This window comes from Cebidichthys violaceus, unplaced genomic scaffold (assembly GCF_023349555.1).
Source record: "Cebidichthys violaceus isolate CVI_PGR_0920_01 unplaced genomic scaffold, fCebVio1.0.p SCAF_29, whole genome shotgun sequence".
NCBI classification, from domain to species: domain Eukaryota; kingdom Metazoa; phylum Chordata; class Actinopteri; order Perciformes; family Stichaeidae; genus Cebidichthys; species Cebidichthys violaceus.
The window spans coordinates 3,809,977-3,825,542 of NW_027176472.1; the positions used below are offsets into that span (position 1 = coordinate 3,809,977).

At 42.1% G+C, this 15,566-nt stretch overlaps 1 protein-coding gene across 3 annotated transcripts in view; it reads left to right on the forward strand.

The window, feature by feature from the left end:
- grm7 (glutamate metabotropic receptor 7) overlaps window positions 1-15,566 on the forward strand; it is a 222,171-nt gene that overhangs the window by 204,175 nt on the left and 2,430 nt on the right. For 2 of the 3 annotated variants that reach the window (XM_068722225.1, XM_068722228.1), the window contains one exon: window positions 10,806-11,052. In XM_068722225.1, coding sequence (XP_068578326.1) covers window positions 10,806-11,052 — 247 coding nt within the window. Of the gene's footprint in view, window positions 1-10,805; window positions 11,053-11,956; window positions 11,980-15,566 lie in introns of all 3 variants that reach the window. The other variant, XM_068722229.1, reaches the window with a different exon arrangement.

Sequence of the window (15,566 nt, forward strand, 5' to 3'; positions counted from 1 at the left end):
CTAAAGCATCCCCTGCTTTATGGTCTGTTTGACTCTAAATGGAGCATAATGTACTAAATGAACATCATGCTGTATTGAAGAAGACTGTAAACTAGAGATTGAGACATAAACTCATGTTTACAATGTTTACTGAGGGAATAAATCAAGAGAGAAGTAGAGTCATTTTAGACTAGACTTCTATACAACCAGAGGAGTCGCCCCCTGGTGGACACTAGAGAGAATGCAGCTTCAAGACACTTAAGCCAAAGTCCTCTGTAGCTGCTCTCTAACACACTTTTTTTAGTGGTCTGATCAAATGCAAAATATTTGACTTTACACCACTCCAAATGTTCCTTTCACTTAGTTATACTCGTAGTACAGAAGCTAGAGACGCTCTAAGTTGGGATGTTAAGTTCAGGACGACTGTCCCGACACAGTGAGACAGTAAACCAGCTCCACTTCCTCCACATTCACTCTTCTGTCGACTGAACGGTGTACCAGCGCTGTCCTCGCCCTGTCAGTACCCACAGGGGTTACGTCGTCCGTGTGCTGAGCTCTGCTGTTTTCTGGACTCCATTTAAAGCTCTTCACACTTTCACAAGTGAGCGTGTCTCGTGGAGTAATAGCTCATATCATCGTAAACAACTTCTGCAGCTTTTTTTTTTTTTGGGTTTTATACTCTCGTTGTCGTGCGAGATGCTCTTAAAGACCGCGAAGCCTTCAGCCGCATCAGAAGGCTGTTTTAATGCCTCCGCCGCCCTTGACTTGATACAGTCTTTATGTTTTATAGGAGCAAAGGAGGGCAACGATGTAGAAGTGGAGCCATTAGAGACGAAATATCCAAGTTGAATATTCTAAATGCCTGCAATAAATCTAATCGCAGGTACCATAATGTTGATGGTGACAGTAGCGGGCCGTGTCCTGAGGGATATTAATTAGACTTGAATAATCATTAATCAGCCAGGGGCCCCACAGAGGGCCTCGGGGTGGCCATCTTAACCCACAGGGGGCTGAACAGGAACAATAAGCTGCTCGTCGAGTAACCTCCGCACCCCTTTGTGTGTACTTCGGGGACAGTGTGTCTGCCCGGTGTGTACTTGTACTACAGGGACCCAGCGGCGACGGCATCATCATCCCACTCATTAGCCACCAGGGACGGCACTCACCGGCCAATTAGGAGCTCCGGGCAGACAGCGTCCTGACGGCCAGTCAGAATGTCGCCCTCCCGTGGGAAAAAATGCATTGATTCTCCGCTGGGAGCGTAACAGATGGATTCACATTTCTGTAGTTTAAGTTAGGTCTTAAAGCAACACTCCTTGTGAAGAAAGACATCTTCTGAAGTGAGACATTGTAACAAAAAAAAGGGACATTTAACATTTATTGATCCACAGCAGCACAAATAAAAACACGTTCAGAACATGAGATGCAGCTCAAAGTGCTTCAAAAACAAAGAGCAAAAAAAATTACAAAAATCCTGAAGATGTACAAATTTAGGATAGTAAGAAAAGTTAATAATGGTAAAAAACATAACAATTTGACATGTAAAAAACAACAATTATGAAACATAAATATAAAAAATATGGAATATTTTATAAAAACTATACAGAGCATAAAAGGACAAAAATAAAATAAATTGACAGCAGTGTTAAATTTGGCAACTTTGTAACTTTAACAATGATGTTTAATAATCTTTATTCATATGGCACTTTTCAAAACAAGTTTACAAAGTGCTTTACAGACATACAAATAGAAAATACACTCAGAAGTAGAATAAATAATAATAATAATAAATAAATTAAAATATGACTATCTAGTTGTGCAGCAGTTGCGGTACAAAGTGGGAAAGAGTTAAAAAAACACAATATATAAACAACAAAGATCAAAAACACAACTCCAGGAATGTAAACAGATAAGAGTATTTGTAAAATAATACCTACCTCATTAATTAACATCAATTAACACCTACATATTCATCGTAAACATCTAAAACCAATATACCTATACCAACAACTTGTTTGTCTTTTATTTTGTAAATCATTCTACTGTGTCAGCCCTCTGAAACTTATCAAAATAAAACAATGAACATAATATATATTAATATGTACTAATGTATCATTTCTGTCTCTGCTCGTCTGCAGTAATATATTCTATTAAGTTGCACGCTTTGTTTCATTTAATCTGAATTATAATATCCCACATGGTCTTTGACCCACACATACATGAATATGAAAACATCATCTGCAGCTGGAACAGGACTGTGTGTATGTAGGTCAGTGAACACAGGTTCCTTCATGTAAATTCAGTCCAACATCCAGAAAGCCCGCAGAGCTTCAGACGGTGGGAGCTCCGGCCAGCAGCAGGATTCACCGAGCTATAAAAATGGAATGGAATCATGCACGGCTTCACGCAAACCCTCCTCTGCAGCTCCAATATCCTAATGGCGTCTCAAGCCTTTACTCAAATTACAGAGAGAGAGAGAGGCCGGTGTATTTAGAGCAGCATCAACTCATGAGATGAATAACTGGAGCAGATAATCCTCGTTATCTCTCCTTTTAAATAGAGCGGGGCAGTGGAGAACATTCATAGACATGGTCACCATTGTTACGACAAACACATGGTTATGTCATACTTCTACTGCTCAAAGTGAAGACATAAGTGTATAAAATGTAAAAACAAGGACTAAAGTTATGAACTGACTGTCTCTACTGAGAGCAGGCAGCAACCTATGGCCGAAGCTAATGCTGAAGTGTGTTAAAGCTGCATTCTCTCTAGTGTCCAGCAGGGGGCGACTCCTCTGGTTGTATAGAAGTCTAGTCTAAAATGACTCTACTTCTCTCTTGATTTATTCCCTCAGTAAACATTGTAAACATGAGTTTATGGTCTCAATCTCTAGTTTACAGTCTTCTTCAATACAGCATGATGTTCATTTAGTACATTATGGTCCAGATGTCCGGGTTTCTGTCTTACAACTTCCCGTTCACAAATATCTTATTCAGCGTTCAGTCGTTATTAGCTCCGCCTGCACTTCTGGTTGCAAAAAAAACTAAATGAAAAAGGCCTTAAACCAAGATGGCGGCGGCCAGAACGCTGATCTCGAGGCTTCAAAGCGTCAGTCCACAAACCAATGAGCGACCCTACTACTTCCACTTCTTATACACAGGTTATGTGCTATCATTTTTGATGGACCAAAGAAAGCACGCACTCTCCACACATGAACTGATTTCATTTTGACAGAAAACAACTGTAAGAAGTGGAGTTTAAAGTCTCTTATTGTCGTATTCAGGATTTGAAATAAGAGGAGTTACTTTGAGTCACAAGACAAATACGTCCATAGCTTAACGTTACATTCCAAGTCTATTTGTTTCAGTCCAACCATGGCGTTTTTTCCTAACCCTAACCAGGTGGCAAATCACATTTGACAAATTTCCCAACGTTAACCAGCGACTGATTCACAACGTTAACCACGTGCAAACCTTCAGCGTCAAGATACTATACAAAAGGCCGCAAAAATGTAATAATTATTTCCTTCATATTTGCTTTCTGATTCACGTCTTTTGCTTTTTTTTTTTTTAACAATGAGAAAACATGTTGGACTTTTTCTAAATCACACATTGTTAGTTTTTCAGTGCAGTTTTTCTCTGAAAGCCGAACTGAGAGAGTTTTCTCTGGCTGGTCGATAAGACGTTTGGTCTGTTTTTCTTTGTTGTATGTTCTGCATGCATTTCTTCAGACGCCCAGCTGAGCAGATGCATCACTGCGCTCCCCGCTGCCGTGATATTGTTTTGTTACATCGTTGTTGGTACTGTAGATTGTTTGCCTCCATATGGGGCCAAATGCAGTGTTGCTCATAATGCTTTCATAAAGTGACACCGAGTCCTCCCGCGAGCAGACTCAGCCCTCGTGGATGTGATGGAAATAATAAAGAGCTGATCTACTGTGCAATAAAACGGTGCAGCACTGCTACACGTTTTTCAATAATTGATCCGTTATGAATACCAATACGTTTGGTTTACTGCTCAGTTGTGAATAGGGATTGAAGACGAATATTAGACGGGTTTAAAACAATACAAAACAATCTAAAGTATCTATAAACTTGACTTCACGGTAAAAACATACAAATACACACCACCAATAATGTAAAGGAGTCCAGTTCCACTTAAAATGTGAGTTTATTCTCTGATAGAAGACAGATGTGATCAGCAAGTGTCCATGTTGGTGAGTTTTATTTTGCCGTTTCCTCGATCAGTTAATTTTACCGTGAGTCCTGCAGTGACACTTAAAATCTGTTTCCATCTGTTTTATGGACTTTTTCAATTCGAGCATATAAAAACAGCGGAGTGGAAACATTTTAAGAGTTTCCTAATAGAGGCGTCGTGTGGATGAAAAGCAGAAACAGAGGGAATAAATAATGACATACCTGATCCGATCCGATCCGTATGCAGCGATGAGGAGACGGTAACCTTCCTCACAATAATACAGACAGAAATGTCATATTTCCATAATGGTTTTCCATCGCTTGAGCTCTTACAACGACCTCGTCTCATTGTGTTTTTAATGCAGTGTGCTTTTCTCGCTCAATAGTTATATAAGCTGTGGTTGTAATGTTGCGAACATTAAAAGAAAAGCACATCAAGTAAATGTTAAGTGTTGTGCGAAAGAAACAGATTCATCTATTTATGCATGAATTGATTTCATTTTTTATGCATATTAAAAAGAAGGCTCATCCGCCGAAAGTCAATTAGTTTCCTATTCAGCCGGTAGCTAAGCAGTAAGAACACATTTAGCTGTTAGCTTAGCGGCGAAAAACACCACATTTGCACTGAGGCAGAGACAGAGATGCTCCACCATCCAGTCGTAGACTGTGACGTAGTCACCGAGACGTTACCAGTTGGTTTGTGGACCACAGTTATGAAGCCTTGAGTTCGTCATTTTGACCGCCGCCATCTTGGTTTGAGGGCTTTGCCATTTAGTTTTTTTGCAACCAGAAGTGCAGGCGGAGCTAATAACGACTGAACGCTGATTAAAATATTTTTCGGCGACCAAAAATGTTACAATTAACTTTAATGAATTGAAAACACACTGTGAAAGAGAAGTTGTAAGACAGAAACCCGGACATCTCCGCGGTAGAGACCTGTCAATCAGCGTGTAGCCCCGCCCCTAAAGCATCCCCTGCTTTATGGTCTGTTTGACTCTAAATGGAGCATAATGTACTAAATGAACATCATGCTGTATTGAAGAAGACTGTAAACTAGAGATTGAGACCATAAACTCATGTTTACAATGTTTACTGAGGGAATAAATCAAGAGAGAAGTAGAGTCATTTTAGACTAGACTTCTATACAACCAGAGGAGTCGCCCCCTGGTGGACACTAGAGAGAATGCAGGTTAACCTACTGCTGCTGTTTCTTCCTCCGGCTTCTCAAGTTGACATTATTGGCTAAATTATTGAATTAGTTATGTTTTAAAAACGAACTAGACAATCATCTGTTTACTAGAATTCACTTATTTTAACAGCCGCTAAAAATGCACAGAACAGAAGACCGATGTGTAACTGTTGCTGACGAGTTGAACTCTCCCAGCATGCTGCAGAGTCTTCTCCTCCGACACTGGATGGTGTCCGTCACCGCTCCAGAGCAGAGTCCTAATGAGTCCTCCCCCCCCCCCCCCGTTCAGAGATCCCGGGGACGTCTAATTAATGGACTTTGTTTGCGCCCACGCCGGCCGCTCCCCGCTGAGACGGTTTGACACAAACTCTTCAAACACAAATGATTAGACGGGATATGAAGGCCTTTGATGACGCGGGATGTGTTCGAACTTCGGCTTTAACAGCGGTTAACTAATGAAACTGTGTTTTGTGTCTTTGGAATCAGATCAGAGACGTTTTACTGAGCGGTGCAGCTGGACGAAGTTCTGCCGGGCTTCGTTTTTAATCACCTCATTGTCCTCTTTTTAACGCAGCACGAACTCAAGAACAGAAGGGATAAGCTGTCGACACGATGCAGTCTCCTCTTTTTAAATGCTGTTTAATGTAAACTGTCCACAACAACAGGCTGTGCAGGGGGAGACGTCTGTCCCTAGAGACACCTGGACCACATGAAGAACTGTTAAATCTCTTCTTCTACATCCTGTTTTAGTTAACAAACAATACAACTACATCACAGCCAACAGACAGCTGAGGAGAGAGAGACAGATGAGGAGAGAGACAGACAAGTGAGGAGAGACAGACAGCTGAGGAGAGACAGACAGGTGAGGAGAGAGGTAGACAGGTGAGGAGAGAGACAGACAGGTGAGGAGAGACAGACAGGTAAGGAGTGAGACAGACAGGTGAGGAGAGACAGACAGGTAAGGAGTGAGACAGACAGGTGAGGAGAGACAGACAGGTGAGGAGTGAGACAGACAGGTGAGGAGAGAGACAGACAGCTATAAGAACAGATATTAGACATGAAGAAGTTTTAGTATCCAGGTACATTCAGTACATTCAGTGGTTATTAATTTAAAACCTCACAGTATTTATTCACAGTATTGTTGAAGGTTTGGATCTCATGACGTGTGTGATGTCGTCTTCGTTGTTGTCCCTCACACAGTCGGTGTCTCAGTCTCTTATTTTACAACTCAGTCACAATCCCACTGATTCATCGAAGGACACAGAGCGACTTTGTTTGCCGCACAAACACAGAGCCGCAAGTGATTAATAACGATTAGATTTGGTTCCGGTCTCCACTTGAATGTGAGACGTGCCGCCGGAATCGACCCGACTGAGACGGTCCTCATCAGAGACGAGCTGTCGGCAGCAATAAGCCGGAGACACGTGGAGTGTATTAATGAAAGAGGATCCGCAGCGTAACGGATATCATTCGCCGGGACACGGGTTATTATAATCCTCACAAATCCTGATTCTGACAGAACAAACACATTCAGTAATCTGACTAAATATATGTGTATATATATATATATATATATATATATATATATATATATATATATATATATATATATATATATATATTAGTGCTGGGCAACGATTTTTAATCGCGATTAATCGCATGTCCGTCTTCTGTCTTCATACAGTCAGAGCATGTGAACGCAGCTCCCACTGTTCATCAACATAATGCACCGTAACTCCGAGGTGACGACGGTTACCCGGCGATGTCCGGTAGTCTACGGTGAGAGCGACGGCCGGTGCACGTTGTGACTCCGCCTCTTTTGTAGTCCTCTCCTCTTCATACGACTCTTGTGTTCTTCTGGTGACGGTGCGTCTGGAGGGAGGCTCCTACGTGACGTCATTCATGATCCTGAGAACGTTCCTCAGACCAACGTCTTCTCAACACTAGTCGTCCTGCAGTTTGTGTCTCTCCACTTCTTTGTGGCGTCTGTTAGCTCGTCTTTAGTTTATCTCTACTTCTCCACACGCTGCATCAAGGTAGTGATGAAGACTCCTCCACACGCTGCATCAACATAGTGATGAAGACTTCTCCACCGCTGGTTTGGTGATTTGCTGACATCAACGGAGTGTATTGCATTTAAAAAAAAAAAAACTGCGTTAACGCGATAAAATAATTGTTGGCGTTAAGTAATTTATGCGTTAACGCGATAATAATGCGTTAACTTGCCCAGCCCTAATATTTATATATATATATATATATATTTTATAGTTTTACGTGATTTGATAGTTGCATTCAGGGACGCTGGAGGTCTCTCTGTTTGTGGTCCTAAAGAGGAACTTCTGGCACGTTGTTTTGATTTGATTGAGCAATATTTTATTCACATTCATTTACACCAAACAGAACAACAGGAGAAAAAAAAGGCATGTTTATTTGTGCAGCACTTTTCAGCAACAAGGGAATTCAAAATGTTTTATACGAGTCATAAAAGGCAGTAAAAAAAAATATATAAGATATAAATATATAAGATAGAAAAACAATGCAATGCCTGATATGAATAATACCATTGTTAAATAACGTTTTTCTTTCCGTCCACAGACTATAACAGATAAATAGTGCAGAACAATATTTCCCTCTGAGTTGTGGAGGAGAAGTATAAAGTGACAGTACTTCGGTAAATGTATATTTCACCACTGGGGATGTTTATACGGAATTAATTCCCCGTCTGTCTTCCCGAGAAAACCGCATATTTTAATCTGATAGTTAAAGCCCGGTTCGGTCCTCGTCCGTCGTTTCTCTTTAGATAAACACAGGACCGGAGTAACTCACAGGAGGCTGACAAGACAAATGATCCACTTAACCTTGCCGGTGGTCGTGCTCTCAGCTTCATCTACGATCTCACGTCGCCTTTATCGCCCGATAACAAGAAAACAATAAGATTAGCTCGTTGTTTCGGCCTGCGGCGTCCGGTGTCTTCCGTCTGACATGATGGAGGGAAGGAGAGAGTCCTGATCAAAGCCTCTTCAGTTTCCTTTTTTTTTATTTTCCATATCTTTGTCTTTCCAACACCAATCCAGAGACACTTATTGACGACTCACGTACGCTTCTATAGTCACAGCACACTCACACCGTAAAAAAAATGCAGACATGCAGCGACACAAATTATATTTAAAAAAAAAAAAAAAGATGCGACGTGATGAATTGAATCTTCCGGTGATGTGTTTTTCCTCGTATCTGACGAGTCATCTTATCGCGCTGATTTATATCAGACGGGACAAACAGCTGCTGTGTCTGATTATTATTTATTATTGTGCAGCTCAGAGCTTGATGGGATAAAACAAGACACTTCCAGTCAGAAGTTTCTATCTACCTATATTGTAATTGGATGAGATATTTATAATGGACATTGTTAATCTGTAAAGAAACTTGGAACTACAGCTCTCAGATAAATATAGTGAAAGTAAGAACTATGAGTATAACGTATGAAAATGGAGACACTACTTACAAATAGGGGTGTAAGAAAACATCAAGTGTCGCAGTGTTCTCAAAAACACATCTTTCATCTTTATCAATCTTAATTGACCCTTTTGTTAAGTCCCACCCCTCAAATACAGACTGGCCAATCACAGCGTGGCATCACCCAGCTCTGCTCCGTAGACTGTCTTCGCTGGTTCCAGATGGTTCCAGATGTTCAGGCTGGTTTAGTGGATTTGGAGCTCGTCGTGGTTAAGCGTTAGTGACACTCGTTACCCGGAGAGGTTTGAAGGAGATAAACGTTTCCAAAGCAATACGTTTCTACGTACAAACCTGTGGCGCTAACGTTAACGTTAGCATATCATTAACCAGCGTCAGCACTTCTATGCTACATGCTGCTTTCACTTTTCAATGATTGTAACAGTGAATACAGACCGATGGGATGGTTCACTCTTACACTGTGATCTGTAGCTTTAGCATCTTTATCTGTTTAACCTGTTTTCACTGATGAATCACTTTGACACATCCTTCAAACGCATGTTGTAGACCCTTCCGTCTGAAATCGCTTCTTTGTCGTTGTCCAAAAACTAGAAAATATTCATCCAGTGAGTGCAGTTAGTGACAGTGTGGGCTCCATGATAACGTGGCTCGGACAGCCTGACAGAGAAGCAGCGGTACATGCAAAAGACTAGTGGCAGACGGTTTGCGTCGCATTTTATTTTGGGTTTAAACGTATATTTACTGTGACAGCTGGGCCAGAACACAGGGAGACAGTAGGGCTGAGCTCTGAGGAAACCCCGCTCTGGGAAGCCCACTGCACCACAGCACGGACACGAGCCTCTTTTACGCATTCATCCCGGGGGCTGATGTTGGGTTCAGAGGGCCGCGGCTTCGGATGCAACCGTAATATACACAGCCCATAAGACATTCGCGCCGTGGCCCAGCTGTCTGCTGCCGTTCCCTGCTGCAGGTAAAGGGTCGGGAACACACAGGGTGGTACAAGAACAATCCTTCATCAGGCTCGTTGAATGTGTCAAGAGTTTGGTTCTCCAACAAATCTCTGTCCGAGATTATTACTGCCGTGTTTCCTGAGTCAGCCGACTCCAAACAACAATGAATGGAGTTAGTTCAAATAGGTATTTAATGTAGTCAATGTATTGTGTTTATGTACAAATATGATTCATTTATGGCTACATTTTAATAGAAAGCACAAAAACCTAAAAAAGGGTTCAATGACCACTGTTTTGATCCATGGAGATTCAGGAGAGCAGACTGTTAAAGGGCCGGTTGCTAAATAATTTTCTCAAGCAGTTTATATGATTGCGTCAAATCTGATGCGGTTTCAGTCATAATTGTAATATATGTACATGTATCTTGCATAATATTGTAATTGATGTGATCCAACAGTGTTTGATCGCGTTGATCCGATGCCGTTCTGAACTGTTCTAGGTGAAGTGATGGCGGTATGAACAGGCGGTATCCTCCGGTTCTGCCGAGTGAAGCCGATGTGGAAGTGCCTTAAAAGTTGCATTCTCTCTAGTGTCCACCAGGGGGCGACTCCTCTGGTTGTATAGAAGTCTAGTCTAAAATGACTCTTCTTCTCTCTTGATTTATTCCCTCAGTAAACATTGTAAACATGAGTTTATGGTCTCAATCTCTAGTTTACAGTCTTCTTCAATACAGCATGATGTTCATTTAGTACATTATGCTCCATTTAGAGTCAAACAGACCATAAAGCAGGGGATGATTTAGGGGGCGGGGCTACACAGTGATTGACAGGTCTCTACCAGAGACGTATAGGGCGTCTCTACGTCACTCCTCCACTGTCAAAAAAATGGTCTCTTCCATTTACAGATTGCCAAAATAGCGACGGCCGTAATCCAAGATGGCGACGGCTAAAACCGTTTATGATCGTATGCATTCACACGCCTTTGTAAACTGAGTGCCCCCCCCCTTCCCCTTTTCTTCCAGCTGTACATCCAGACGACCACACTGACCATCTCCATGAACCTGAGTGCGTCGGTGGCCCTCGGGATGCTCTACATGCCCAAAGTCTATGTCATCATCTTCCACCCAGAGCTCAACGTGCAGAAGAGGAAGCGCTCCTTCAAGGCCGTCGCCACGGCCGCCACCATGTCGTCCCGACTCTCCCACAAGGCCAGCGACCGGCCCAACGGGGAGGCCAAGACGGAGCTGTGCGAGAACGTCGACCCCAACAGTGAGTCCACGTCTGCTCCGTCTTGTGTCGGTTAAAAAACTGTGATCTTTATTAGGAGTTTGAACAACTAAGTGAAATGAGTATAAAACACCGTATATTAACTCAACAGGTACATACGGACTGTTAAGTGAGACCCGTACAACCGGAGCTGAAATCAATTGAAACGTAATAAAGCATGTTATTATTTTACTCATCCAACCATTTAAATCACCTCCTGGACGGACTTGGATTTTAATGTGTGAGGGATGAGATTTAATTACATTTGTCTTTCTTAATACCTGGACTGAGGCACTGAAAACACATTAGAAATACTTTAAAATGAAAGTAAAGTCTCCCTGAGAGATACATGTTCATACCACTAGAGGCCAAAAGCATAGAGTTTCTGAAAATATCTGCAGACGTGCAGACGGAACCGAAGACAACTTAAGCCCATAACTTTTATGTCGTACATTCTTTATGAGCTCCTTGTCTCGTTTGTTATCGGTTAAGGTTATTTTGGGTGTCAATGTTTGGAAAACAGAGTCGCATGAAGTTTTACATTATGACACTAATGTTGTCTCTGTGAAGCCCCCATATTTATCTCTGTGACGCTCCATCTGTTCTTCTAACAATTATGCTTGATTTAAAAGAAACGAGCATGCAGAAACAGCATTTTCTTTTTTAATTAAAAACATAGATATATATATATATCAAACTTGCTCTCTTGCTCCACAGGAAATCACAATTGTAATAAAAGAAATTGGGAAAAAAAGCTTAAATTTGAATGTTCCAGAAATAAAAAAAAAAAAGTGCACAAATTGAAATTACATGGCATGTGATCAAATTACCACTTCGCAGTGGGATTCCCTTTTTGGGGCTCTCAGGGACATCTCACCAAATAATGTTTTTCTCCCCCCCCTGACAGGCTAATTTCATAATTTATCAGAGGTAAGAGCAAATTAATCTTCTTCTTCTGCTTTGCTGTCCTGACCTTGAATCCATTCTCTTCTGGAGGGTTTTTTTTCAGGCGAGAGAGAGAGAGAGAGAGAGAGAGAGAGAGAGAGAGAGAGAGAGAGAGAGAGAGAGAGAGAGAGAGAGAGAGATATACGAGAGGGATACGGGGGGAATACATTTTGAGTGGGAGAGAGGAGGGAAGTGCGTGGACGGAATGTTAAGCGTACTTCCACAGCTCTTTATCGCCATCTTTGAATTAACTCGTAACTTTTACATGAGGAGGGACAGACGAGCATAATGTGACTATTTGAGTGGCAGATCTACAGTCTGTCTCTGCTGTGCTATTTTGGGTGCCACTTTAATGGAACGTTTGACCCCCAAGACCTCCGATTTTACTGCCCGACTCCTACCCTCCTCTGGGCCTACACTGTGCATGTGGCAATCCCTTCTTCAACACTTGTGAGAGAGGGGAAGAACCTGTTGAGATATTCCTCTGTGGACCCTGTATAAGCGGCGCTAAGGTGGGGGTAACCACATGTCTGATAGCATTATTCGGCTGCTATTTTCTCCAGTTGATCCGGGCCAATCGTGCCCTGGATGAGTTCACTCTGATTCCTGTCACACATAAGCAGATAAAATGCATGTTTTCATCATCAAACAAGCTTGACGAGAGGACCCAGAAACTAATGAACATGAGAAAGAGAAAGAAGTGGGGGGAGGTCCTCTGATGCTGCTTACTCATGGCAGGGCTGTTAGCAATGTTATCTGCCTGCTAACAATGTGAGGCTGTTAGCGATGTTAGCCGGCTCTTAGCAATTTTAGCTGACTGTTAGCAAAGTTAGGTAGCTCTTAACAATGTTAGCAGGCTGTTAGTGGTGTTAATCAGCTCTTAGCAATGTTAGCAGGCTGTTAGCGGTGTTAATCAGCTCTTAGCAATGTTAGCAGGCTGTTAGCGGTGTTAATCAGCTCTTAACAATGTTAGCAGGCTGTTAGCAATGTTAAACAGCTCTTAACAATGTTAGCAGACTGTTAGCGGTGTTAATCAGCTCTTAACAATGTTAGCAGGCTGTTAGCGATGTTAATCAGCTCTTAGCAATGTTAGCAGGCTGTTAGCGGTGTTAATCAGCTCTTAGCAATGTTAGCAGGCTGTTAGCTATGTTAATCAGCTCTTAGCAATGTTAGCAGGCTGTTAGCAGTGTTAATCAACTCTTAACAATGTTAGCAGGCTGTTAGCGGTGTTAATCAACTCTTAACAATGTTAGCAGGCTGTTAGTGGTGTTAATCAGCTCTTAGCAATGTTAGCAGGCTGTTAGCGGTGTTAATCAGCTCTTAGCAATGTTAGCAGGCTGTTAGCGGTGTTAATCAGCTCTTAACAATGTTAGCAGGCTGTTAGCGATGTTAATCAGCTCTTAGTAATGTTAGCAGGCTGTTAGCGGTGTTAATCAGCTCTTAGCAATGTTAGCAGGCTGTTAGCGGTGTTAATTAGCTCTTAACAATGTTAGCAGGCTGTTAGCAATGTTAATCAGCTCTTAACAATGTTAGCAGGCTGTTAGCTATGTTAATCAGCTCTTAGCAATGTTAGCAGGCTGTTAGCAGTGTTAATCAACTCTTAACAATGTTAGCAGGCTGTTAGCGGTGTTAATCATCTCTTCGCAATGTTTGCAGTCTGTGTAGTTTTTAGTTGTTCACTAATTATGCATCTACTAGTCCTGTAGGTGTGTTTCTACCCATCTGGGGGTTTTTTATGAGCATTTTCTAAGTCTTATTCCCATCGTGTCCTCTACATAGTGTTTCCATTATTCAAGCTTTGACTGTAGCTCTTTTAATGACATCTCGTTGTGTCCTCTTCTTCTTCTTCTTTAGCCGTTTAATGGCACGTATATGTATTATAATACTAGTCACTAACAGGTGTGGATGAAAACAATCAAGTAATTTACATTCTATTAATTTTTGCACTACATTTGAAAGGAGTATTTATTTAATCATAAGTGTTAGTTGGCTTATGATGCTTAATACTGACTTTCAAAATGCCAAAAATCGGCACCTATCCTCGTTTATTGGTGTATTTAAATTCCGTAGGCTCAACCAATAACTAATTACGACCAGAGAGGTAAAACCCACCTCTGGGATCTGGATGATTTCGGCTCGTCAGTCAGTCCTGCTTGTTGTTGTTTGGGGGGGGGGGTCTCTCTTAGACTCTGGACCTCAGCATGTTTCACTATTCAGAGTCCGTTCATGGTAGAGGAGACACAGCAGTACCGGAGCAGCGTTGGCAGACTGCAGCTCAGTCGTGACTCCCTGAAGACCCCGCAGAGCCATCTGTCCACTCCCCCCTCGTTTCTCACTCCATTTCCCCCCCCAGCCCCTTTCACCACACCGTAATAGCCCTCAGTCACTTACGATGTCTTCATCTCTTCTTTACTCTGCACTTGTGGCCCTCTCTCCTTCTCCTACCTCTCTGCCTCCTATAGCCGGTTCCCCCACCACCACCACCACCACCACCACCCCACCCCACCCGCCTCGACGACAAAGGCTTCTATATCTCTCGTCGCTCTCCTGGCACCGGCCGCTCTCTTCAAAGGCCAAAATCTCTTCTGATTCTGCTCTCATAAGGCCTCTCATGCCTTTTCTCCAAAAGCTGATTCCTGATACAACAAAGGCTTCTATATATCTCTTAAAACTCATATAGCCCCGGCTGCTCTTAGAAACAATCCTTACAAGCGGTGCTCACTCCCTCTTTTCTGAGCGTGGCCCCGGGTGCCTGCAGCAGTGAAATCCCTCTCTGCTACAGTTATTTCTTTGGGGATTAGCCTTTCAAACACACATGTGACACTACCTTCAAATGCCTCTTTGAGGAATGGCCGTAGAAGTGTGGCAGCTTGGGAAGTCACCGGAAAACGAATTCTTTGTTTTTAAAAAAAACGGCTAATATAGCCAAAGCAACGTGTCTATTGTGTTCAAATATACCACATGTAGGTAGGGGAAGATGCCCCCCCCCCCCCCCCCCTTTAACAAAGGGGGTCATGTGTGGCAGAATATTAAACGTACGTTCTTAAAGTAATTACGAAAAATAAGCTAAACGGGTGTCAAATGTGTACTTTATACTTCGTTCACACCAAATACAAAGCGAAGTTCACTGATCTTTATTCGCTGCATCTAGCAAGTCACCTGTCGGCTGACTTTAATCGAGTTTACTGTGGCTGTATGAACCCAAAATAAACAGATTTTTACTGTGATTTTAATTGCAACGAACGGATCAAAAGGATGGCGAAAATAACTACGACGGGATGCCTATTTTTCTTTTTGCAAGCAATCTTTAAAATGCTTGCTTCCGTTGGATCAGTGGTAGGCTATGCTAACATTGTAGCTGCTCCATCGACGCTAGAAAATAACATCAGGCAGACATAAAAACAGCAGAGATGTAATAGTTTATACCATAGACAGTCTATGGTTTATTCACATGTTTATTCACACAGCGTTTCGTCTAGTCTCTCTGTTCAAATGTATAGTTTCTATTAGATATTTTTAAAACTAATTTATATACACTTAGCTTGTATAGTCCAGTGGTTCCCAACCTAGGG